This window comes from Zingiber officinale, chromosome 1B (genome assembly GCF_018446385.1).
Source record: "Zingiber officinale cultivar Zhangliang chromosome 1B, Zo_v1.1, whole genome shotgun sequence".
In the NCBI taxonomy this organism is placed as follows: Eukaryota; Viridiplantae; Streptophyta; class Magnoliopsida; order Zingiberales; family Zingiberaceae; genus Zingiber; species Zingiber officinale.
Window position 1 is genome coordinate 13,576,550 of NC_055986.1, and position 27,842 is coordinate 13,604,391.

Genomic DNA, 27,842 nt, shown 5'->3' on the forward strand with positions numbered 1-27,842 from the left:
CTCCAAGGCCCGCGATCGTTGATCACTTTCTATGGGCAACAACTACATCGCGCAAAGAGTTTGTACAAATGTAAGTTACAATAAGTGCAATAATTAAAGAAAACTTATACCAACGACAGAATCAAACAATATCGGAGCTCCGGGTCATCGGGAACTTGAAATAGCACTTCAAGGTCGTCACGTAGGCAGTAGGTCGATGAAAGATTGATTTTGAATTTCTGTTGTGAGCCTCCTCACGACCCCTTTTAAGGCGAGACGTCGAGTGCCTCGCTCCGGCCCACGCCGAGTCGCCCGCGTGGACGACCCGATCACGCCTTATCCCATGAAGGCGCCCAAAGGCGCGCCAGCCTCTGACCTTCCGCGCCTCCGACCTTAGCAAGGGTGCCTCAAGCCCCATGGAGGCGCCGGACCTTCATCCGAGGTCAAAATATGCTTCTTTGTTCACCGCAAAATGTGTTAATCCCAAATACAAAACCCCGCAAAACAAAGTTAGAAGATATATTATAAGTGATATAATTGACAACCGGATTGTCTGGTTCTGATTTCCAAACGAAACCTATGGGCGCGCCTTTACTCCCCACGGCAGCCCCTCTACTCCACTGGAGATTTACACTGCGGTGCAATCCTCCAGATCGATGAACTTTGCCGGCCTTACTGCTCGGACTTTCTGGACTTCCGCTTCCGAGCCTTCACCGGTTCACCTGGTTCGCGACACCAAGACTTTCCACGTAGGGTTACCCCCCTAGGACTTTTGCCTCAAGCTCTCGACCCACCAAGACTTTCCGTATAGGGTTACCACTCCCTATGACCTAGGGTTACCACCCCTTAGGGTTTTCCACCTGCCTAACCGCAGCTAGGACTTTTGCCTAAGTATCCCTTAGGACTTTCCTACAAACTCCATGAACTTGTTAGATCACAACACTACTTAACTTTGAACCTTTCGCCTTTATCAAAACTTGGGTTCGATCGTCTGATGCTTTCCGCACCAACATATCCTTGTAATGACTTCATTAAAGGTCTAAGCCATAAATGATAAAAGAGGTACATCTGTGGGTAGATAAAAGATTCCTCAGATTCTCACTACACAATAAACTAACAAACTCCTGCACGTGATGCCACCTCATGATCACAGAGGTTATAAGAGGTGGTACATAAAGAAGGAATGTTCTTTATTGGTAAGGTGCGTAATTTGCATCACCTGAACCTCATTCTCGCTTGAAGGCCTTTTCTCTATTGTTCGTCATTCCTTCATCCAAAACTGTACTACTTGAGAGTCAGAGTGCCTTGTCAGGGATTCCCTTCCCTGGTTTCGTGTTGCTAACCCTCTGTTAGATTGTTGGCATATGCACAAGATCACAAGAAGACCTCTCTAAGAAGGGAAAAGTCTTGCTCCAATCAACCATTCGACCATTGCCACCAGTGCGCCATCTCTCCGGCTTTCAAACAAGATTAGTTGACATAATGCATAGACCCATGTTTCTTCTTATCCAGGGACTCAATGCAATTTGCGTCCTTCTTCCACAGGTTTACTAAGGAGCACGGACCCCTGTTTCTCTGTATTGAGAAAACAGAGACGAGACCGATGTCATACACCGATGGAGTTAGCAATGATGACAACACCTCGATGACTGGGGAGTCGAGGTCGTGGAAAGTGTTGAAGATGATAGCCGAGGCATCGCGCGATGCATGTGTTTCCTCCTAGTAGTCGTTTAGCATGATGTTGTGTGGATTGGTGGTCTGTATTAAAATTGGTAGATCTTTCAAATGGATATTTGGAATTTTTGGAATCTAATCTATGATGGTGTCTAGGAAAATTTTGTGAGATCTTCTTCGCCTATTTATTTATTTACTTAAAATTAGCATCGTTAATCATAAACAATTGATATTAATGAATAAAAGTTAAAAGTGTTTCATTACTTCTTAAAGGGAAGATGTTTCTCTGGATCAACTCCTTGATATAGATGTTGGATGTGGAGGAGACGAAGGGGTGTTGCTTCCCTTCATCTCTCTCATTGATGTAATGTCAAGAAACGAGGGGACATCCCTTCCCCTTCATCTTCCTCACTCAGCTTATATATTGATACGTCCAAGAGCAGTTAGGGATGATCGGAGAGTGCACAGTGGAGGCGGTGGTGGGAAAAGAGAACATACTGTCGGGATTTAGTTTGTGGAAAATTCGAGGAGGTTCCAAATGGTGATCTTCTTGGCGACAGCAGCAACATCTTGATCAGTGTCTTCTTTGATTTCTTCTCGAGAGATCACTATGAGTGGTTTACAATTTTATCTTGTGTTTCATGTATATTAGAGGCAACAATAGTATCAGAGCGATGCCTAAGCATGAAACATGTCTCTTCGTCGAAAAGAAATGTCTCTTCTGCCTTCGCCAAGCGAGATTGGTCACGATCTACAGTAGTTGTCGAGCCCTGAGAGGTTGCTAGCTATCGGCTTCCATGGTCAGAGAGTACTGACGACCATGTCGGGAGGTCGACGATGCAACCACATTTGTCGCGACAGAAGAAGTGAGTGTCGCGGTCACGACAGAGAAAAGAAGAGAAGAAGAAGTTTAATCGATTAACTAATTGATTAAAATAATTTTAATCGATTCAAAAATCTACGTAATTGATTAAACTAATGAAGCACAATAAATTTATGATATGTGTAATTAAATAATTTAATCGATTAAACTAATCGATTGCACAGAATTTATTCCATTCAATTTATGGTATTTTAATCAATTAAATCAATCGATTAAATTTTTAATCGATTAAAATGAAATATGAATAGTGAAGAACAGCAAAACATGCATGCACATGAACAGTAAATCATGTATAGTTATTTATTTATTTAAATAAATAATTGATATCTTCACTATTTAATCAATATAGATTGATTAATTAAGGTTCAATTAATGGAAAATTGAACTGGACTAGTTTGTAGTTCAATCAAATTTAGATATAGTTTAAATTATTAGTTGATTTAAGAATATCAGTTTGATTCAATAATATCAAGGTCTGGTTCAGACCATTGGAATTAATTGGGATAGTTTGATTACATAAATTGAACTGATCAAATATGACCAGATTAGTTCTATTATGTCAGATCAAAAAGATTAAATTTATTTTAATAAGTTAAACTTAATCTAATGTGCATTGGATTAATCAAATGAACCTGAGTTTGATCAATAAGTCTGAGATTGACTTAAACATGCTTAGATTAAAAAAATAGCAGAACATAGGTTAGAAATCTCTATCCAATTAGATTAGTTCTAACAAGGACATTGAACTAAGCTTAGGATCTGGATTTCTGATCCACTCGTTCAATGTGTCAGTCAACCGAGACTCCCCAAATAAAGATTTTTTTTTATTTTCTTATGTATTCTGTATATATTTTTTCTTTGTATATGTGAGAATTGAATTTAACCAATTTTGTTACCGGTTTGTCGGTTTTGCAGATACCACGAATAATATACACAATGACAATTCGATATTAATGACAATATGAGCTTTGGGAGGAGATCAAGGAGTTGGAATATGACCCGGATCATAGAGTCGGTTGGATTATTGGTCGACTCAATCGGATATTCTGGAAACTCGAGCAAGAAGGGTATCCAGTCTAGGACAAAGATAGAAGATGAACTCTTATTCAATCACTACCAGAACATCTCAGTGATATAACACACCAACTATAGGATTATTCTGAAGGGTGCATCTCATATTCAAAGATGTGCCGACAGTTACTTCAATTGGAATGGAATCCTGAAGAATTTAAAGAGGATCTAGACCTCGAAGAAATGGATCCTGCAGAGTCTTAGGAAGATCTAGATCCCGTAGAAATGGACCTCGACAAATTTGAAGAGGATCTAGAGATGGAACCTGAAGAATCAAAGAAAGATTCGGAAGAGTGTGTAGAAGATCCAGAAATGGATCTAAACATGAATCTAAAGGATGATTATGAGGATGATCATGCCATCGTCGAGTCTGGGATGAATGAGATAGAATTACCAACTGCACTAGGATTTTTTCTAGTGGGAGTGGTGCTAGCTTATCTATGTTACTAGTGTTCTATTTACTGTCGTTATGTACGAACATTATTAGCCCATTTAGTTTTTGATTCGTGTAATAATTTATGCCATTATGTACGAATAGAGTTATATTATGAAAAGTTATGTTATATGTTAACAAACTTGTAAATGATTAGTTCATTTCATGATTAGTTCACGTTTATTTTAAAATTCATTCATATTCAATGATTAGTGATCCGGCGATAAGAAGAGGGACCCCCGCGCTGAGAGAAGTCAACGCCACGTGGAAGTCAAAGGGCCGAACGGCCGACCGGAGAAGAGGAGACCGGTCGACCGAGCGAGGTCCCAATGGAGTCAAAGGCACCTGGCGAGGAGTTAAGGTTCCGACGCTCGTCGAACAGGATTGTAAGGCTGAGCGGATGGCACGCTCAGCCGAGGACATAAGGTAGCATACTGCTAACAGTTAGGGATGGCAATTTTCCCCGCGGGTTTGGGGCCCCGCGGGGAAAACCCGAAATGGGGATGGGGATCCCCGATTTTTCGGGGATGGGGCGGGTTTGGGGCGGGTATGGGAATACTATCCCCATCCCCGAACCCGCCCCGAATATATTATTATTAATATTAATAAATAATAATATGATTTTTTTTAAAAAGTATTAATAATAGTGTTAATATTAATATTAAAAATTTTGAAAATATTATTATTAATAATATTATTAATATTGATATTAATATTAATGGTTGGTGATGAATGATGATGATATATGTTCTTCAGTTTAGGAATACTTTCATAAATCATATTGTATAATTACTTTAAAAGGAACAAATAATTAAGTGGAAAAACTTGGTCTAACAACTCAGATCATTTTGTACTCTTCTCATTCAATTTCGCTGATGCACAAGGAACCTGAAAGCTCAGCCCATGTTTCATAACTTGTCGTGACCAAAGTTGTTCTCTAATTCGGTTCAAATACTAAATTTGAGAATGGGGCGGGGATGGGGAATCCCCGAACCCGTGGGTTCGGGTTCGGGGAATCCCCGAACCCGAAAAAATGAAAACGGGGCGGGGATGGGAATGGCAAACCCGCCCCCGCCCCGCCCCGTTGCCATCCCTACTAACAGTCTCCACAAAGCACATTACCGAGTATCTCCCAAGTAGATCACTATATATGGCCGGCCGGACGTAAGGCAAGTGTTGGCCGGCCGGACGCCCGACAGGGAGTAAGGAAGGACATATTCGGCGGACGCTCGATAATAACTATAAAAGGACGACAAGGGGTTCCGCTGTCCCATCGAAGACATGCTTGGACTGTAACAGTATGGTGTCAGGTAAGCTTGCTGACAGACCCTTACTGAGGTATGGGCTGAGGACACGTGTTTGCCTAGGTATGTGTGCCTGAGCTCCCCAGCTCTATATAAGGAGCTTTGCACTTCACCAGAGGTACGCATTCTACGATTTTTGGAGCCACTTCTTCATTGTTTGCTTGCCTGACTTGAGCGTCGGAGGGTCATCGCCGGGAACACCTTCCTGGCCCGATTTCTTTGCAGGTTCGCCGGAGCACCGTACGACCGGTCGGAGATCTACGTCATCGACGAGAGTGCCATGTGCCCAGCGTCTGTTGATTCAACGATTCGGACAGGATCAATTTGGCGCCGTCTGTGGGAACGCTCCTGCATCCGATCGGAAGCAATGGACGAAGCTGGACGACAACACTCGTTGATGCTCTCCACAGAGGAGCTCGATGCTTTGATCGAGACAAGAGCCACCAAGCTTATGGAACAGAGACAAAAGTCACAAGCCGAGCGGGCGGAGCAGCAAGCAACATCAGCATCAGGCGGCCGAGCGGAAGCACCGCAGACCCTATTCCGCACTCCTGAAGCCGCAGCAACTAATCGTGATCGAGGATCTTCTTCGGATGAAATGCCAAGACGAGGCAACAAAAAAGGGAAAGCCCCCCGAGCGGACGCCTCTCCCGAGCGGATCAACCGTCAATTTTCAGAGGTTATTCTACGAGACCCCCTGCCCAAGCATTATGTGCCTCCAGCGATCGGTGAATATAACGGAACCACCGATCCGGATGATCATTTAGGTAAGTTCGATAACACAGCTACTCTTCATCAGTACACAGATGGAATGAAGTGTCGAGTTTTTCTTACCACCCTCTCGGGATCGGCTCATCGGTGGTTTCGGAGACTGCCGGACGGATCTATCTCAAGTTTCAAAGACTTCCGAACGGCTTTCCTCCACCACTTTGCAAGCAGTCGGCGCTATCAAAAAACTAGTGTTAGTCTGTTTGCCATCAAACAAGAAGCCCGTGAATCGCTCCGAGCCTACATCCAACGCTTCAACAGAGTGGTCATGGATATTCCAACGGCCACCTCGGAGACCATGATGAATGCCTTCACACAAGGCCTCATGGATGGGGATTTCTTCCGATCGCTCATTCGGAAGCTGCCCCGAGACTACGACCACATGCTACACCGGGCCAACGAATACATCAACGTGGAGGAAGCCCAAGCGGCCCGGAAAAAAGAAACTCTAACCGAGCGGGCTCCTCCCACCGAGCGGAAGCCGCACGCTGCTCATCAGCCACCCAGAGGACCGAGGGCCTAAGCAATCCGCTCCCCCCATGCTAGGTCCCACGTGCAAGAGGTAGCTGCCGCGCGGCCCAAGCCAAAGAAGAAATGGACCCTAATGTTCTGCTCCTTCCACCGAACGGACACACATAACACCAGGGATTGCCGGAGTCTTCCTCTAATCGCCCACCCCGTTCCCAGGAGTAGCGGTTGTCGATCGCCATCAGCCGACAGGCGACAGAGGCCTCGTGAAGCCGATCGGACGATAGCTGACAGGCGACAACAACAGACTCCCGAGCGACATCGCTCTCCGAGGCGGGAGAATCTCCGGATGTCTAGGGAACGGCCCCGATCGTCCGCTCGGGAAGAAGAAAATAGAAATAATACTTCCCGAGGCGAGATCAACATTATTGCTAGCGGGCCGACCGGAGACGACTCTAACCGAGCAAGGAAGGCAAGCGTCCCCCGTCATCCATGCACAGCAGTCTCAGAGCGGACCGAAATCGCCGCCGAGACTTGGAAGGAGTTGAAGTTCCCCACACGACACTCTTCTCATCAAAGCGGTAATAGCCAATTACACAATACACCGCGTTTTATTGACACGGAAGCTCGGTCAACATCATGTTTAAAAAGGCCTTCGATCAACTACAAATTGGCGTTGCATGCCCATGACAACCCCATTTACGGGTTTACGGCAATGAAGTTCACGGTCGGACAGATCCAGTGGCCATATCGTGGGAGAGGAGCCCCTGAGGAGCCTGATCGCAAACTCATAGTGGACTCTCCGTCCAAACAATGTCATATTGGGACGACCGGTATTTCGAGCGGCCATCTCCACCTTCCACCGGAAAATCAAGTTCGAAGACAAGGTGGGAGAAGCACGAGGAGACCAGCTGGCGGCTAGGCGATGCTACGTCGAGATGGTCCGAGCTGAAGCTAATGCCGCCCGGAAGACGCCACGGATCGAGGTGAATGCTATAACCGAAAAACCACCCTCTTTGGTTTATGAAGAAAAAGAGGAAGTGCAGATTCACCCAACCCGATCGGAGGCCACCATATTCATTGCTGCCGATCTGGAGGCGAGCCAGAAAGAGGAAATGATCAAATGCCTCCAGAGAAACTGTGATGTCTTCGTTTGGTCGACGCATGAGCTGCCCAGAATTTCGTCGAGTATAGCGCAGCACGAGCTCCACGTCCGACCGGACGCTCGGCCGGTGAAGCAAAGAAAGAGGGACTTCAGCGCCGAACAAAATGCCATCATCCGAGCGGAGGTCGAGAAACTCCTGGAGGCCGGCCACATACGCGAGGTCCAGTTCCCGAGCTGGTTGGCGAATGTGGTGCTAGTCTCCAAGCCGGGCAACAAGTGGAGAGTGTGCATCGATTTCCGGGACCTTAACAAGGCGTGCCCAAAGGATTTTTATCCTCTGCCTCGGATCGATCAACTGGTAGATTCTACGGCCGGCTGCGAGTTGATATGCATGCTCGACGCATATCAAGGCTATCATCAAGTGCCGCTCACCCGAGAAGATCAAGAAAAAGTCAGCTTCGTTACAGCCGACGACACCTATTGCTATAATGTGATGTCGTTCGGACTAAAGAACGCGGGAGTCACTTATCAGCGATTGATGAACAAAGTGTTCAAAGAGCAGATCGGGCGAAATCTGGAAGTATACGTGGATGACATTCTCATCAAGTCCGTCCGAGCGGCCGATCTCTTTGAAGACATGGAAGAGACTTTCAGAACGCTGAGGAGGTATGGAGTTAAGCTCAACCCCTAGAAATGTCTGTTCGGAGCCAAGGGCGGGCGTTTCTTGGGCTACATAGTGACCGAGCGGGGCATCGAGGCAAATTCCAGCAAAGTGAAAGCCCTACAAGATATGTCACCCCCAAGAAATCTGAGGGAAGTGCAGCGCTTGACCGGTCGGATAACTGCTTTGTCCAGATTCATCTCCAAGACTGCCGACCGGAGCTTACCTTTTTTCAAAATCTTGCGCAAAGCCACTAAGTTTCACTAGGACGAAGAGTGCGATCGGGCGTTCGAAGATCTGAAGACGTACCTGAACTCTCTACCTGTGCTAGCCAAGCCGACTGTGGGTGAGCCACTTTGTATCTACTTATCTTCAACTGAGTAAGCAGTCGGCTCGGCACTAGTAAGGGCGAGCGGAGAAGAGCCTGTATATTTTCTAAGCCATATTTTAAAAGATGCTGAATCTCGCTACACTGGGCTCGAGAAGCTGGCTTTCGCTTTGGTCCTCACCGCTCGGCGCCTCCGCCCCTATTTCTTGGCTCATACTATCATCGTCCGGACGAATAGCCCATTGGGAAGAGTGTTGTTGAATCCCGAAGCGTCCGAGCGGCTCATCAAATGGACAATGGAGTTAAGCGAATTCGACATCCAATACCAGCCCCGGTCGGCGATAAAGGGGCAGTCCTTGGCGGATTTTGTCATCGAAGTACAAAGGCCAGAACCCGAAGCCATGTGGAAGATATTTGTGGATGGATCGGCCACTCGGCTCGGGAGCGGTATTGGTGTATTATTGTTTTCTCCCCAAGAAGAAAAGATGCATCTATCCGTCCGGCTTGATTATAGAGCTACGAATAATGAAGCAGAGTATGAAGCCCTTATAGCCGGCTTACAGGCCGCCCGGCATGTAGGGGTCGGACGGGTGATGCTGCATTCAGACTCTCAGTTGGCCGCTCAGCAGCTCTCTGGTACTTTTGAGATTAACAACGCTCGGTTCAAACTCTACGCCGAAGCCTTTGAAAAACTCAAGGCCAACTTTAGAGAGGTTACTATCCAGAAGATACCCCGAGCGGAGAATCATGCCGCAGATGAACTAGCTAAACTCGCAAGTTCAATAACGCCGGTCGTCATCCAGCAGCCTATTGAGCAAGTATCTCTGGTGGCGCACGTCAATCGAATGGAGGGCCTCGAGTTTCCGAGTGACTGGAGAATAGCCATCATGGAGTTTCTTCGATTGGGGGCAACACCATCCGATCAGGAAGCAGCCCAGCAATTAAGGAGGAGAGCCGGTCGGTTCACGCTTATTGGAGACCAACTTTACAAGAAGGCTTTCTCCCGCCCGCTATTGAAATGCGTGAGCTCGGAAGACGCGGCATACATCCTCCAAGAAGTGCATCAAGGATCGTGCGGGGGGCATCCGGGCGGACGATCGCTGGCTAAGAAGATCCTGCTAGCCGAATACTTTTGGCCAACCCTGCAAGTAGACGTTGCTCGGACCGTGGCGACGTGCCTTTCTTGCCAGAAGTACCATAACTTCTCCCACCGACCGGCGGAGGAAATGAAAGTAGCTACTGTGTCCTGTCCGTTCGACTAATGGGGAATGGATATTGTCGGTCTGTTTCCTATGGCGACCGGGCAGAGGAAGTTTCAACTAGTGGCGGTCGATTATTTTTCCAAACGGGTGGAGGCCGAGCCACTGGCCAGGATCACCGAGCAGATGGTCAAGAAGTTCATTTGGCAACATATCATCTGCCGGTTCGGCATCCCCCGCCGACTCGTCTCCGACAATGGGCGGCAATTCGCGGGAAAGTTGCTCGAAGATTGGTGCAAAAGCTATGGTATCGAGCAACACTTCACGTCTGTGGCGTATCCCCAAAGTAACGGCCAAGCCGAAGTAGCCAATCGGGAAATTCTTCGCATTTTACGCGCTCGACTCAACCATTTGGGAGGAAGCTGGCTGGATGAAGTGTCAAGCGTCCTATGCGCCATCCGAACGACCCCGAAAGAGGGCACGGGCGTGACACCGTTCCATCTGGTGTATGGCGCGTTATTCTGTCAGTTCGGGTCGGGAGAGTCCGTCCGGATCCGAATTATGATGATGATAACGCCGAGCGGAGGAACATTGAGGATCTAGTCAAGAAGAGCGAGCCAAGGCGTCCGTCTCTACCGATGGCGATCGACAACGGATGAAGCAAAATTACAACCGCGTATTCTCCCGATCGCCTGTGTTGGTGACCTTGTCTCGAAGAAAGTAAAGTCGGTCGACGTCCGAAAGCCGGAAGCTCCTTGATGGGCCCTTCAAAATCATCGAAAAGCTCGGCCCGCTTATTATTGGAGGATGAAGAGGCGTCAATTAGATCGACCATGGGTGAATCATCTCCAGCGTCAGAAATGCGGGTAAGAGGTGCTTGATGTAATTTTGCATATGCTTTGGTTGCCTATGTACTTGTAATGCAAAACAAAATGATAAGGACGAAATAATAACCAATGCAAGTTAAAGTTAGCTTTAAAGGCGCAGTGAGCTCGGCGTTAAAATCGAGACGAGCGCTCTATAAACCCTCCGAAAAGACCGCCGAGCTCCGACATTAAAATCGAGAGCAAGCGGCGTATAAACCCTCCCGTAAGACCGTCGAGCCCGACGTTAAAATCGAGAAACGACCCGGCCTCTATAAACCCTCCGAGCGGAAGACCGTCGAGCTCCGACGTTAAAATCGAGAGACGAAACAACCTCCCGAGCGAAGGCCATCGAGCCCGACGTTAAAAATCGAGAACCGTATAAACCCTCCGAGGCGGAAGACCGCCGAGCCCGTTAAAATCGAGCAGGCGTGGCTCATAAACCCTCCGAGCGGAAGACCGCCGAGCTCACGTTAAAAATCAAGAGCGAGCCGCTATAAACCCTTCGAAGCGAAGACCGCCGTCCGACGTTAAAATTGAGAGACGAGCGTTCATAAACCCTCCGAAGACCGTCGAGCTCCGACGTTAAAAATCAAGAGACGAACCGGCGTCTATAAACCCTCCGAGCGGAAGACCGTCGAGCTCCGACGTTAAAAATCGAGAGACGAGCCAGCGTCTATAAACCTTCCGAGCGGAAGACCGTCGAGCTCCGACGTTAAAAATCGAGAGACGAGCCGGCGTCTATAAACCCTCCGAGCGGAAGACCGTCGAGCTCCGACGTTAAAAATCGAGAGACGAGCCGACGTCTATAAACCCTCCGAGCGGAAGAGGGCCATAAGGACGGAAAATGTCCAAGGAATTCTATTATCAAAGCGTCGATATCGTTCGACCGCTCCTGTATCCGATCCGCTCGGCTCTACACCCAAAGGTACTTCATTGGTATCTAGCCAACGATCTCTGCTAAGGGGAACGTTACATATTTAGCGAACGATCGGTATCTAAGTGTGATAAAAGGCGGGCGGTCGGCACATAGAAACTTCCATTCGAGATATCATATCAAAGAAACAGCAAGCAAAAGGAGATTACATTAAAGAAAATAAGGCCGAGCAGCCAAATTACAAAAAGGGGGTAGTTTATAGCCGAACGGCTAGATTACATTTAAGCTTCTACTCTAAATAATCATAAAGATCCTTGGGGATATTGTCAAGGAGCGCCACTTGATATGCAACCGGGATGGCGAAGGACTCGGGAAGTTGCCCCTTGGACTTCAAATATACGGTGGCGGCGGTCATGGCGAGGTCAAAGGCAGTGTACATCCGCTCGCAAACCTTCTCTGAAAATTCGGGCGAGCGGATGTAATTTCTCTCGGTGTGACCTACCTCCTTGGTATTCTTTGAAGGCCAATTGAGACGCCTCGAGGGACTCTGTAGAGTTTTCACTTGTCATGATGCTTGATCGGTAAGCAGCGTGGCCTCGCCATCGTGGTGGTCCATCGATCCTTTACTCGCCTAGACCCCGAGCCTACATTCTTTTCTCCGTGTCGGAGATAGCCGTGTTTTTACGAGTAGTGGCCGGGGTTATTTTTTGTGTCGAGCGATTTGACTCCGCTCGGACTCTACTAGGGCGTCTTCTTCTACTCGGCCACCAACAAATCTTGAGCTTTCTTGACTCCTTTCAGCTCGGCATCTGAAGGGCCTTGAGAGCGACGGACGACCCGCCAGCCTTCATTGTCTTAATTCCTCGTCCACCATCTGGCGGTTGGAGACATATCTCCTCCACCCATCTCTAGTGAGAGAATTAGAAGTTGTTAGTGGCCGAGCGGAGATAATGCATACCAAACTTCAAGAAAACAAACTTACCCCCTCCTGCATATGGCTATTGGCCAAATTTTGGAGGGGGATCAGCGCCGACATCTCAGCTAGGGGCCCTTCAAGGTGATGGTGTGGCATTGGGCTCGGCTCGGCATGACTCTTGCGTCTTGGAGATGAAGAGAGACCCGGCCAAGGGCTGAGGGTCATCCGACCGGCGGTCGGAAGAGGATCGGCCAAGCTACAAACCGAGAATGAATGGTTGAGCGCGGCCGACCGGTTGACGAGCGCGGAAGGGTGTGGCTGGAATAGCCTCAATCGGGCCGCTCGCCACGTCCCATGAGGGCGTCGGGTCCGGACGAAATGGCTTCGACTGGAGCCTTGCGCGGCAAAGGAGTGACCCGCTCGGATGGTTGGACTTCTGAGGTAGCCGATCGCAAGGGAGTCTCCACCCGGCGCCTCTTTGTCGAGGTTGCTCTTTCTCCTGAGCGGAACCTTCCTCTTGGGCAGTTGGTCCTCCGCTGGGGTGGCTCCGCCTGAGCGGCCGACCCGAGTCCCGCTTTCCCCTTCATGCAAGCCGACCTGCTGGAGCCGCCGCGGCTTCTAGCGCCGCCGCCTTTTTCTTCAAGATGTCGGCCATTACCGACTCCATGACGATGTCCGCTGCGAAAGAAGAGAAATCAATTAGCAATCAAAGCATATGCCCAAGTAAAATTCTTACCAAGTTGCTTGGAAGAGGAGTCCGTATGGGACTGAAGATGTACATCACTCCCTCGTGCGAAGCTTATTGATGTCAAGCCTGAGCACAGCTAGCATATTTACTGAGATGGAGGTAGTCGGTCGGTCTTGAACTTCTTCAGCTCAGGAGTGGGGGTAGGTCGACCTGCCACTTGGTCCGAAAATTGACCTGATCGGGCATACGAATATAGAAAAAATACTCCTTCCAATATTTATTGGAGGAAGGCAGTTTATTAAAGAAGACTAAGCCAGGCCGAGCTTGGAACATGAAGGTGCCCGGCTCGGACTGCTTGGGGTAATAGAAATAATAAAAGACCTCCGGTCGGAGGGGGATGTTGTAGATCTTGAACAAAACAACAACACCACAAAGAAGGCGAAAGGTGTTGGGTACTAGACTACCGAGTGGAACACCAAAAAAGTTACAAACATCTATAATGAAGGGATGTACAGGGAAACGCAGACCGGCAGTAAACTGGTCGCGGAAGACACAGAAAGCTCCGCGCGGCGGCTTGTGTGGCCGAGCGGAGGGACCGGCCAAAAGAAGTTCAAAATCACCGGGGATTTCAAAATTATCGGTCAGAATATCAAAATCACGCCGATCAAATCGTGACTACATGGTAGTGTACCAAGGGCCGAGGGACTGGTCTTCAGGATGAGAAGAACTAGCCATGGTCCGATCGGAAGAAATCAAAAAGGCAAAGAAAGGCAGAAGAAAGACGACAGCAAGCGAAAAGAGACCCCACGGATTGGAACTGGGGAAAGAAATGTAAAGAAAGCATCGGAAACAAGGAAGGAAAGAAATAGAGCCTTACTACGAGGAAAAGGATCAAGGAAGAGGCGCTGGAGATCGTCGGAGAACAGAAGCAGAATCGCCGGAGCGTCGAAACACCAGGGACGGAGGTAGAAGTCGCGAAAGCAAATGCGGTGAATAGAAGAGAACGAAGATTTTATAGGGTGGAGCCCGAGCGGCCTCCACCGTTGGATCCAGGTCGCGAGAATTGGAGCACTCATCACGTCGTTCATTTCGAACCGCCTCGATCCCATCAGGACACCATGCCGCCGCCGTACGATGACGGCAGCATCGCCACGTGACATTCAACCACTGGAACGCATTTAATGCGCGCGTGCTAGACCTTAATGATGAAGATTGGCGGAAAATTCGAAGTGATGCTGAGTAACGGTGGCGTTGACTGGCGTTTTGGCTACCCTTGGTTTCCGAGCGGATGGTTGTTGCAGCGCTCCGCTTGGCTCAACTGACGGTCCAGTCAGTCGGACTAATCGCCTCCTTCGACTAGACTTGAAGGGGAGGCAAGTGATCCGGCGATAAGAAGAGGGACCCCCGCTGAGGGAAGTCAACGCCACGTGGAAGTTAAAGGGCCGAACGGCCGACTGGAGAAGAGGAGACCAGTCGGCCGAGCGAGGTCCCAGTGGAGTCAAAGGCACCCGGCGAGGAGTTAAGGTTCCGACGCTCGTCGAACATGATTGTAAGGCTGAGCGGATGGCATGCTCAGCCGAGGGCATAAGGTAGCATACTGCTAACAGTCTCCACAAAGCACATTACCGAGTATCTCCCAAGTAGATCACTATATATGGCCGGCCGGACGTAAGGCAAGTGCTGGCCGACCAGACGCCCGACAGGGAGTAAGGAGAAAAGGACAAAGGACATATTCTGACAGCGGGCATGCTTTATAATCCGGCCATAATCCAAATCTGACGACAAGGGGTTCCGCTGTCCCATCGAAGACATGCTTGGACTGTAGCAGTATGGTGTCAGGTAAGCTTGCTGACAGGCCCTTACTGGGGTATGGGCTGAGGACACGTGTTTGCCTAGGTATGTGTGCCTGAGCTCCTCCCCAGCTCTATATAAGGAGCTTTGCACTTCACCAGAGGTACGCATTCTACGATTTTTGGAGCCACTTCTTTGTTGTCGAGCTTTGCCTGACTTGAGCATCGGAGGATCGTCGCCGGGAACCCCTTCCCGGCACGATTTTTTTGCATGTTCGCCGGAGCACCGTACGACCGGCCGGAGATCTACGTCATCGACGAGAGTACCACGTGCCCAGCGTCTGTTGATTCAACGATTTGGACAGGATCAATTAGTTCATGTGAAAAATGATTAATTCATTTTAATATATGATTCGTTCATATTCAATGATTATTTCATTTTAATATATGATTAGTTCACATGAAAATGATTAGTTCATTAGATGGGATGTGCGTAATATAATTGATCAATGTTGATTAGATTAACACATTCAAATGATGAGTAGAAATGTAGTCATCACTTGATTTTGTAAAATAATTCTAATTTACACTGAGCAAATAATTAATTACATGCATATGAATTACATTGAAATAATAAATAATGTGTTTATTTATGTAGATTATAGTAACTAAAAATATCATAATTGAACTCAATAAATGAGAAAAATTATATAGAGATAACTATAAAATATGGCACCTCAAGATACAATACGTTCTTGAGGAATAAGAAGTTCTAGAGGCTGTAAATTAATTCATGGATGAACCGGCTAATGGTTCTACAACATAGCACATACGTGACCTTGATGTCTATAAGGCATGGAAAAGGAAGGACTCCATTGCTAAGGGAATATTAATTAGTTCAATGGTAGATGACCTAGCATTTGAGTATGAGCCATTATCATCGGCTCATGCTGTCTAGGCAACGCTTAGAGAGAAGTATAGTGGAGTATGTCTAAGTAAGCTCCGTTAGCTAACAATCAAGTTTAATAGCTGTAAAAAATGCTTGAATGTTACCATGGCCCAACATCTCAAGGAGATGGGTAACATGATTTGAGACTTAAAAGCTATCGGTTATGAGTTGACCAATGAACAACAGGTTCAGACAGTTATCCATTCCCTTCCTGATTCTTGGGAAACGATGAAACATAATCTGACTCATAGTGAAAGTATCAAAACTTTTACTGATGTCTCATGCCATGTTGAACTTGAGGTGGAGAGAATTGAACCTGCAAAGATTTCTAGTCAAGCTTTTGTAGCTAAAGGTTTTGGTTCCAAGAATAAGAAAAATAGTTTAAGAAAGGAAAGGGAAAAGGAAAGGAGGCTAGTGCTGTTGCTGCAAAAAACAAAATCAAGAAGAAAGGAAAGAAATATCGACAAAGTCCTAAGAGAAAGTCAACTTGCTATAACTGTGGCAAAAAGAGTCATTTTGCTCAAGATTGTACTGAGCTTAAAATGGTAGATCCATCTCTATCTTCTTTCCATGAGCATTACGTTGTAAGTACAGTTTTGTTAGCTGATTCTTATCCTTTGTGGCTTATAGATTCAGGAGTAACAAACCATGTAGCTCATGATCAAGCTACATATGTGGAGTACCGTCGGGTACCAACTGGCAACACATGGATATATATGGGAAATAATGCAAGAATTGAAGTCAAAGGAATTGACACTTGCAAGTTCAACCTACGTGGTGGACGAATCTTGTTTCTACATGATGTCCTGTATGCTCATGAGATTTAACAGAATCTAGTTTCCGTCACTTGTCTTCTTGATTTAGGTTATTGTGTAAATTTTTATAGTTATTGTGTGGAACTTCGAATTAACTCTGTGTTAATTGGGAATGGTTATGTAACAAGTGATTTTATGATTCTTGATGTAGAACCAAATAATAATGATAGTTATTTTTCAAACATTGCTCTGACTAGTAATGTTGATGTTAATGATGAAATTTAGCATGCTAGACTAGGACATATAGGACAAGAACGAATGAATAGATTAGCTAAGGAGGGCCTTTTAGGCACTTATGCTAAGATTAACTTGTCTATATGTGAGTATTGTCTTGCTGGAAAAGCAACTAGGAAATCATTTGGTAAGACAATTAGTGTTGAATCACCATTGCAATTAATTCATTCGGATATTTGTGGTCTAATGAATCTGAAGGCTTGAAATGGGAGTTCTTATTTTATTATATTTATTGATGACTTCACATGTTTTGGTCATGTGTATTTGATTTCTCACAAATCTGAAACATTAGATTATTTCATTCATTACTTGAACGAAGTTGAGAATCAATTGGAACGTAAGGTTAAAATCTTACGCACTGACCGTAGAGGTGAATATTTGTTTGATCAGTTCAAATTGTGATGAAACCTTGCACACTAACCTTGCACACTATCTCTGAAACTCCACAACAAAATGGGGTTGCTGAAAGAAAAAAAAGACTCTTCTTGAAATGGTTAGGTCTATGACGGCGTATGCTAATTTGCCAATCTCCTATTAGGGAGATGTATTATTAGCTGCAGCCTATATACTTAACAAAGTGTCTTCAAAGTCAGTTCCATCTACTCCACATGAACGTTAGACAGGTAGAAAGACGAATTTGAGTAATCTGAGATCTTGGGGGTCAGCTACCTATGTTCATGATAAGACTCACGAATATAAAAAATTAGGACCCAGAGGTAAGAAGTATATCTTTATAAGGTATTCTGAGACTTCTATGGGGTATGTCTTCATTAGCGAGCAGCAAGATGGAACCATCTCTCAAATAAAGTCAAGAGATGCTACTTTTCTTGAAACTAAATTCCCAACACGAGGTGAAGTTGATAAGACTATTCCTCTATATGAGATAGAAGAGGAGGATAATGTTCCTTTATCAACAAATCAGAAGATGTCTGAATCTAGTCAACCTAGTGGGAGTAATTTGCCACTGAATGAGTAAGTTTCTCAATAGTCTAACCTATAAAGAAGTAGTCATCAGATTATTTTTTAGAGAAGGTTTGACATTGAGAATGAGACATTAATGATTATCCTAGTTGATAATGAGGAACCTCGGACAATTGAGAAAGTTTTGAGAAGCTCAGTAAGAGAAAAATAAAAAATTGCAATGAGCGAGGAGATGGAGTCAATGAGAAAGAATCGAGTTTGGTATTTAGTCAATCTCCCTCTGGGCCGAAGGGCTATTAGGAATAAGTGGATTCTCAAAGTAAAGAGGAAAGTAGATGGATCTATTAATTGATACAAGACTCGTTTAGTTGAAAAAGGATATACCCAAATGGAGGGTATTGATTTTGAAGAGACATTCTCCCTAGTTGTGAAGTTTATGTCAATACATGTCATCCTAACTATAGTGGCACAATTTGACATGGAATTACATCAAATGGATGTAAAAATAGCTTTCCTTAATGATAATCTTGATGAAGAAATCTATATGGCACAACCAAAAGATTACATTGCTAAAGGTTAAAAAAATATAGTATGTAGACTTAAGAAGTCTATATATGGGCTAAAGCAAGCATCAAGATAATGGAACATAAGATTTAATGAAGTCATTTTATCTTATGGTTTTGAAATGATCAATGAGGATCATTGTGTTTACCTAAGAAAGGAAGAAGGAAAGTTTGTCATTTTATCATTATATATTGATGATATGCTAATAGCTGAAAGTGACATAAAGTGTGTGATAGAAGTTAAATTCTGGTTTTCATCACAATTTGACATAATAGATATGGGAGAAGCAGAGTATATTTTAGGAGTGAAGATCATTAGAGATCAATCAAAAAAGTTTTTGAGTTTGTCTCAAGAAGCTTATATCACTAAGATACTATAACACTTTAACATGTCAGATTGCAATATTGAACAGACACCTATAGTGAAAGATACTATTTTGAGCAAAAATATGTATCCCAAGACTCCTAAGGAAATAGCTGAAATGGAAAAAAAAATTATATGCTAGTGTCATTGGTAGTTTAATATATACTATGTTGTGTACTCGTCCTGATATAAGTTATGTTGTTGGCTTAATTAGTTATTTCCAGTGAAACCCAAGATTGAAACACTAGAAAGTGGTGAAGAGGATATTCAGATATCTCAAAGGAACAACAAATTATTGCCTCTGTTTCCAAGGATCAGATATGAGTCTGAGTGGCTACACAGATGTAGATTGGGCAGGGGACCTTAATGATAGAAAATCCGTATCTAGCTATACCTTCTTGCTGAATAGTGGCGTCATCTCATGGAATAACAAAAAGTAGGATTGTGTAGCCTTGTTGACAATGGAAGCTGAGTATGTGGCTTGTGCAGCGTTGTGCAAGAGGTTGTCTAGCTAAGAAGGTTCCTAAAGCATCTGAAGATTGCTGAGGGCAATGAGAGTTCTGTTACAATATATTGTGACAGTTAAACTGCTATAGCTTTTTCCAAGGATCCTAAATATCACAGCAAAAGCAAGCATATAGAAATTAAGTATAATTTTATAAGGGATATTGTTGATAAGAAAAAGATAATTCTTAAGTACATCCCTACACGTAATATGCTTACAGATCATTTTACTAAGACATTGACTAAAGAGTCATTTCAAGGATATGTGAAGTATTTGAGACTTCGAAGAATGTAACTTATTGTAAATACATTTTGATAAATAAAAATGTCATAATCTATTCAGTGTATATGTCTTTGTTACATTCGAATAAAAATCTCGATAAGCATGTTGGCATATTGAGATTAGTCCACTCACATGGATAATCATCTCCATTTGTTAAGTATAAATAGAGGTAAGACTGTTGCTTATGGGATAACTTATGTAGCTGTGAATAGAAACATACTTATAAGTTAAGGTCACCTTGATAATTGTGTCAAAATGAGATTATTTATGTAATGATCAGAGTAAATGAACCCACCATTTACTAAATCTGCTTATGGCTAGATTGGAATTCATATGTTGAATTCAGGATTAGATATTAGGTATATCTAGATTGAAATTTGTATGAAGTTAAATTTTGGGAAAAGCATGCGCTCTTTTTATTAAAGAGAATAACATCATAGCATGTGATTTTTATCACATGTGCTATGGTGACAAGAAGGGTAGTAGTAGAATGGATCCCTGCTTCTCTACTATGTGAGGCCCTTGAGATTATAATTTAATCTCAATTTTACCCTAAGTGACTATTTAGTTGTCTACTTGAAGTTCTGATTAGTGTTTGCTACTTTAGCATATTTCCTATTGGCTATGGGTGATTCGGTCTATGGAGCATAACTAGAAAAGAGACTAATTAAAATGAATAGATTCTAACTAAAAAGGAAGATTAAGATTCATTTACATCTGTGACATTTATGCACTGATATCAGTTACATTTTTAGTTCAGTACATAAAATATAATTATGAATAATTGTATTGATTGGAGATGTTGAACATGCTCTTGATATAATAGTTATTATGAGGGATTAGAGATGGTTATATTGATATAAATAATTTAATCTGGAGTAAAAGCAAGTTTTGATATTTCTGATTCGTTCTATAGAGCAGCTATGTAAGGTGTAACAATCTTCTTAGCAATGAATGTTCAGTATGCTTGCTATTGCACGAACCATTTTCCCTAATGTATGGAATGGATGTTCTTATTTGATTTTTGTAACTAATTAATTGATGCTCTGGTCTTTGTGACCTGATCATTATAAAGTATATGTGACTTATTTGGTCTTTGTGACCGATTAATATTTTGCTTTAGCCTTGTGACATGATCATCTTATAGTCTATGCGATTTACATGGTCATTGTGACCATATAACCTTTATGAATTGACTTAGACGAGTGAGAGATGTTGGACGTTGAGGAGACGAAGGGGCATCATTTCCCCTTCATCTCCCTCATTGTTGCAAACGTCAAGGAGACGAAGGGGCGTCCCTTTTCCTTTGTCTTCCACACTCAGCTTATATATTGATGCGTCCATGAGCAATCGGGGATGATCAGAGTGCACAGTGGAGGTGACGGTATGCAAAGAAAACATACTGTCGGTATTTGGTTTGTGAAAATCTAAGGAGGTTCTAAACGGTGATCTTCTCGGCGACAGTAATAGTATCTTCACCGGTGTTTTCTTCGATTTCTTCTTGGGAGATTACTGTGAGTGGTTTACAATTTTATTTGTATTTTCATGTATATTAGAGGCAAGAATAGAAGCTCCCCAAGTAGCCGACAGGGCTCACCGAGCAGAAGAAGATGTTAGGGATGGATAATTCGGCTGTGACGATGAGTGTGAATGCGGTGAAGGTGTTGGAGATCATGCAACTGATGCATGACCCTCTGGATCAAGCTAAGGGTCATTTAGGGCTGCAATGAGGTCGCGGAGAGGAGTGACGCAATGACGCTTGATGGATAGGTAGAGAGCGATGAAGTCACGGCTACACAATGACGCTTGATGGATAGGTAGAGAGCGATGAAGTCACGGCTCTTGTCGATCTCGTCATCCGGAGACGATACGCCATCGGGAATGGTGGCAAAATGGAACTTTGGGAGGCCGGCTGGGACGACTTTCTCGAGGCTACGACGGTGGTTGAATTCGGTGTTGACGAAGGTGATGTGGAAACCCATGAAGTGGAGGGCATTGGCGAAATGGAGCATGGCGTTGATATAACCTTGGGCTGGCATTGGAAAGCAGACTGCGTGGGGCTTGTCATTTGTGGATCTCCCCCTATTTGGATTGCAATGTGTTTATGGTTTTTAGTTCTTCCTTACCCTTATCTTATAGTCAAGACTGATTGATAGCTCGGGCGTAGGGGCAAAATTATAATCAGGATAATTTTTTCTCCAGTTGGGTATCGGAGTGGTTAGGCATCATCTTGACTTTAAGATTCAGCTGTGACGACGTATTATGAATAATTTTCTCCTAGAATACTGGCTATTATGATATATGGGTCTCCATGTATAGTTCCCAATTTATGCCGATAGGAAATCGAAGATTTGAATATCCAGCTAAAAAACTAAAGGATAAGTTTATATAACATGGTAGATTGTCGGTCGAGGACCCATCTTACCAAAATCGTAGGCGCAGCAATTCAACGACACGTATATTTATTCAATATAAAAATTCGGATTACACTGATATAAGACATGAAAACTATATGAAAGTGGAATTCCATGATTATTCTTATATTCATATCTTGTTCTTCTTCTTTTCTTTTCTTTCACTCTTTTGTAATTATGTCCTTGATAAGCCTCTCCAAATTTATCCAAGATCCTCCACCAGGTTTGGCTGCCTCAAATGCTTTCTCTTTCCACTCCATTGCCGCCTTCTTCATCTCCTTCCCCTTCTGCCCTCTCATCATCTCCTCGATTAATCTCGCCACCTCTTCCCTCTCTACATCTTCATTAATCTCCATCCCAATTTTCCAAACAGAGCATATGTACCTGCAATTTATTTGCTGATCCGAAAAGAATGGCCAGCAGATCATGGGAACTCCTGCGCATATGCTCTCCGTTGTAGAATTCCATCCGCAGTGTGTCAAGAAACCTCCAACTGCGGCATGAGACAACACTCTCTGTTGCGGGCACCAGCTTGTGATGAAGCTCCTTCCTTTGGTCATCTCCGAGAACTCTTGTGGCAACAACGCCGTGTCGCCCTCAACAAGGTCCGGTCTAATAACCCAAAGGAACGGGCATGCACTGTTGGCCAGACCCCATGCGAACTCCAAGAGCTGTTTACTCGTCAAGTTTGCCATGCTACCAAAGTTGACATACAACACAGAACCCGGTTCCTTTTCGTCTAACCATTCCAAGCAACCCAAGTCCTCTTTCCAAAGGTTTAATCTACCGAACGATGTGATTGATGAATCATTAGAAATGTACTGAGAAAGCAGGCACATGGGGCCGATGTCGAACACTGAAGGTAGCATCGATGAGCATGCTTTAAGAAGTGGTGATTCTAATTCGGAGAACGAGTTGAAGATGATTGCTGTGGCTTGGAGAGATGCATGAGTCTCATCAATGATAAAGTTGAGCAATATATCATTACGGTTGGTGGTTCGTATGAAACTTGTCAAGTCTCTCATGTGGACGTCTATCATTCCTGGTCTCCAATCAATTAAGGTGTCCAAGTAACCATTTGTAAGATCATCTTCACCTAATATGAACAAATTATTACTAATATTAGTTTGAGCATGATGCATTGACCGACTATAGCTATATTTCAACTTTAGTTTTACTTACTTTTCAATGGGATGATTCCCCTCTCCATCAAATCCTTGCAGTAGTAGAAGTCCATGAAGCCACACACGCTTGATGCGCAGTAAAATACGTTAGGGATCCCCAATTTGGTGGTGGCATCAAGGGTAAAGCTGGCGAAGCAATCTGAGATCACGCAATTAACGGGCGGCAGACCAGAGTTCGGATCGTTCATTGAAGATAAAAGCTTGAGAAATGGAGCAGGGCAGTTGTTTTTTATTGCTAGACTGAGATTAGGAATGTCTTGTTTGTGTTCGTCGCCGTCGTTGGAGGGCGAGACCCCGTCGGGGATGCTGGCGAAGCGGAAGTCAGGGAGGCCGTCGAGGGAGGAGAGTGATTCGGGATTCTTGAGGAAGCGACGGTGGACGAACTCGGTGTTGACAAAGGTGATGAAGAAGCCCTTGGAGTGGAGGACTTTGGCGAGGTTGAGCATGGAGTTGATGTGGCCTTGAGCAGGGACTGCCATGCACACGAGATGAGCTTTGGTTGAGCGCTCCATGTCTTGGTCTTGTTTGCCTCGGATAGAAACTAACATGGAGGAGCCAATTCGAGCTTTATAGATCTCGAACAATCTTGTACTAATAAAAGCTGACAGTTGAAGAAAAAACGATACCTAGATTAATTAGTTGCTGTTGCAGTGCAAATAATCCTCAGACAAAGCTTTCGATGCACCTCTGATAAGTCTTTTGATCTTTATATAGAACCTTATTATCATTATGGTAAATACTTTTCACTGACCAAGATGCTTTCTTGTTTTCTGATATCGGTATTCTACGCTGTTGGATGTATATAGTAGTCACCGAAGACTTCATTTTCACTGAACTTGATGCTTTCTTATTTTCTGATATCAGTTTTCGTGGGCGCCAAGAATGCATTAATTAACTCTCTGCCGTTGGATGTAGTAGTCACCGAAGACTTCCGTGCTAATTAATTAACTAATCCATCCAAATCGTCCTCGTTGGCAAGGTGCACGACGTGTCCATGGTTCACAGCCACATCTCTCTTCCTTCACACTCATCGGTTCTGGTCACATGAGCCATGCAAGCAGCAACTTTGGAAAAGTCATTTCTCTTTATGCCCAGGAAGGGCGAAAAAGGGAAGGACGAATGATCATTTGTCAAAAATATATACATTGCCAATAAAATAAAATAAAAATAGAAAGAAAGATAATGGGGAAGACCCAATTCCATCCAAGTAAACGAGAAGAATGGCATAAACTTTTCCAATTTGAATCGACGCAATCACAATAATTGTTGCGAGAGAGAAGGATTTAAAACAAAAACAAAACAAAAACTCACTAGATTTGAACTCGTTCTACGCAGATTTCTGGACCCGGAGCACGAAGAGCTTCGCTCTGAGGTCCACCTCCTTATTGATTTCCTTCGTCATCTTCAACCGTATCGCACTCATCTCCTTCTCCCTTTTCGCCATTAATTCTCCAGGAGAAATGCCCCTGGTAGAGAGGCGCCGAAGCCTTCGAGTCAAGGATATAACTCGATGCAAAATCCTAAGTGAAAAGAAGGAAGCAGGGACGTGAGGAGATGTGGAGGACGGCAGCAAGGAGATCCCATCCCGAGCGTTATCATCTTCTCCGTTCGATGGTGCTCTGTGACTGAGTGGTGGTGAGATGGTGCTCTGTGACTGATTGCTACTTCTTGGTCGAAATGTTTACCCTATAGACCAAACAAAAGCCCGGTCCGCTGGAGCCCAACAATTATGTATCTAATTGGTTAAAGTGATTTTATTCAATGTGTTTTTTATTTTGTTTTAGTTCATATTACTTAGTAAGTAGTTAATTTGATAATTTTACAAAATTGCGCATGTTCATAGAAAAAAATATAGCAGAGAGTGATGACCTAATTTATGAGTAGGTCATGGATTACCTCATTTCTTTAGTGAATGGCATTTAGAAACCACAAATTAGTTGTGAATTGGATTTGAGCCAAACACAACACGGATGAAAGACATCAATTTGTTTGGGGCAAAACTACTACTGATTTATTTATCTCGAGAAAATTTCAAAAATGTAAGCATTGACCTAAATAACCATGGCCAAAGCTGGAATATATTTTAATTAATTAATTAATTAATATCCATGATCTGTGTCATTTTAGCATGACGAGAAAATTTATCTTAAAGAGACAAATCCATGACCTGTAAAATGAATCTAAGATCCAAATCCAAGTGAGGCGACTCAAACGTCATTAATTCCTCCAACTCCATCTCACTTAACTAATATCTAATGATTTAATTTTGCAATACTATTTGATCAAATTAGTTTTGCTAGATTATTTGATCAAGAGCATCGTACGTACCGATTATTTAATCCAAATCACTTTGAATACGGATCAAATAATAATTTTAAATGTACTAAACAAATGAGTACATTTGTTTATCAAGTGTATATTTCAAAATTTATCAAGGACGTATATTTTAAAAAAAAATCTTTTTTCATTAAATGCCGTGCGCCCATTTTAGCCAGGTGACGTAGCCGTATGGCCACGTGACCAGTTCACTAGCCCGCGGCACCGCACGAAAAAGTTTTTTATTTTTATTTTTATTTTTATTTAAAAGGTACATTTTTAATAAATTTTTTAATATGATGTATCCTTTAGTAATTTGTGAAATATAGGGATATGAACAAAATCCTAGGATTAACCATTCCTAGAGCAAATCTTAGCTGAAAACCTTTTCCATGAAAAAAATAAAGAAAAAACATTGCCCATGAAAAGGATAGCACGTAGACAACCTTTATTATCTTCGGACGAGTTGACGGAGGACGCTGAAGATGAGTGTATCATCTTTTACCACCAAAATTAAAGAGCACTCCTCTTTAAATTCTCTTAAAATTGTCCAAGGAAGTACAACAGAAACATTAAACGATACAAAGAACCACTGATGAAAATTTAGTGCTCACGGTGGGCACAGTTGATAGTTATATTAGTGTTTATTTTAATAAATCTTAAGCTTAATTTTTAATAAACATAAAATATTTTATTGAGTATTTAATTTTTCTTATATAAAGAATAATTGTGATAGGATAACATATTCTTATCTATCTATATTTTACCGTAGGATTGATAATATTAAATCACTCAAGAATGAAAGTTATCATTTTTATTTACATATATTTAGCAATTTGCTTTACTTGGGACAAAATGGCAGTCCAAGTTGTACTTCTATATATCTGTCCATGACTCACTCCTTCCTTTATGTGGTGGTGAAAATTTTGGTTCAACCTTTTCCAATAGGAAGATGAATGCACAAAGTGTCCTTAGTATATCGAACATTAAATTATTTTTATGCAGGACAGAAATATATAATAAAAGTTAAAACTTCTTCCTAATAATATTAAATCGCATCCGTACGTTCGATTAAAATATAAACACATATACAGAGGACGATGTTTTAGAAAAAAAAAAATTAAGCAAAAAATTAAACAGCTATTTAGCTATTTAGCTATTTAATGAGACGTCGACAAGTGTCAATGAAAACCATGGGTGGGAGCATCCTCGAACATAATTAATGGCCACTGCTGTAGATAAGATCACTTAATTAAACATAAAATAGCTACAGTATAGTTCTGAAAGAAAGAGACAGGATGTCACCGTCCTCTTATATCTAAAGGCTGTTAATCTTGTAATGTGAGGTCATTAATGAATCATGTCTCATAGTGTCATGTCACGATCCATTAATTTCAATTTTAACTTATTTAATATATTTGATAAAATTTATAACCTATATATAAACCGATTAATCATACCATTTTTAAATTAAATAACTATAATAATAATAAATTAAATAGGATGATACATTATAGGGGTGATATTGCTAGACACCTTTTAAATTATTGCTAGGTGATAATAACAATCATATCACTTTTTATTGCTAGACCCATGATAGTACTGTCGATCTCACCGAAAGATACAAATAAGTAAATCTTGAAAGGTAGTTTATCTTAACACAGTAATTTTTGCATAGGGGAGGTCAGATAATGAACGAAATTTTTTACACTTGTTGAAAATTGATTTTAATGTTAGTGTAATCTTCCTTGGATCAAAGTTGATCAGGTTGACTAAATTTGAATTGGCTCGAATTTGAGTTTTGATAATTGGACAATATGTGTGAATGAGAAGTCAAGTGTGTGAAGATTGACTGGAGACTTGACTGACAAAATCTTAATTGAAGGTTAGGCAAGGTAAAGTTCTAACTTGAGGGTTAGGCAAAGGGAAGCTCAACATAAAAGTTGACATAAGAAAAATCCAAGTAGATCAAAGAGGATCGAATACTTGATGTAAAAGTCTTAAGGGAACTAGACAATAGAAGTCCTAATTACGGTTAAGCAAAGAAAAGTCCAAGTAAGTCAAAGAGAACTGCACGTTGGTAAAGAGAAGTCATAACTGGATATTAGACAAATGGAAGTCCTAGTGGGACTAGGTAAACCTAGTTGGGAACTAGGTAAGCCTAGTTGGGAACTATGTTAAGTCGGTGGGTTAGCTGAGAGTTAAACACTTGGCACGTGAAAATCCTAATGAGATTAGGCAAACCTAGTTGGGAACTAGGTTAAGTCCAAGGTGGGTTACCTGAGAGC

At 43.1% G+C, this 27,842-nt stretch overlaps 1 protein-coding gene across 3 annotated transcripts; it reads right to left on the reverse strand.

Moving 5' to 3' along the window:
• Window positions 1-22,082: 22,082 nt before the first annotated feature.
• On the reverse strand, window positions 22,083-24,892 carry LOC122051223 (7-deoxyloganetin glucosyltransferase-like). Of its 3 annotated transcripts, none has more exons than XM_042612247.1 (4): window positions 24,550-24,892; window positions 23,865-24,274; window positions 23,237-23,779; window positions 22,083-23,150 (listed from the first exon to the last, which is right to left on the reverse strand). In XM_042612247.1, exons 3-4 carry the CDS (start codon window positions 23,748-23,750, stop codon window positions 22,216-22,218), a joined length of 1,449 nt encoding a protein of 482 aa, XP_042468181.1. In that variant the 5' UTR covers window positions 23,751-23,779; window positions 23,865-24,274; window positions 24,550-24,892; the 3' UTR covers window positions 22,083-22,215. The 3 variants fall into 3 exon arrangements, with proteins under 3 accessions (XP_042468181.1, XP_042468172.1, XP_042468165.1); XM_042612238.1 differs by having other exon boundaries at window positions 23,865-24,302; XM_042612231.1 differs by having other exon boundaries at window positions 23,865-24,321.
• Window positions 24,893-27,842: the final 2,950 nt, after the last annotated feature.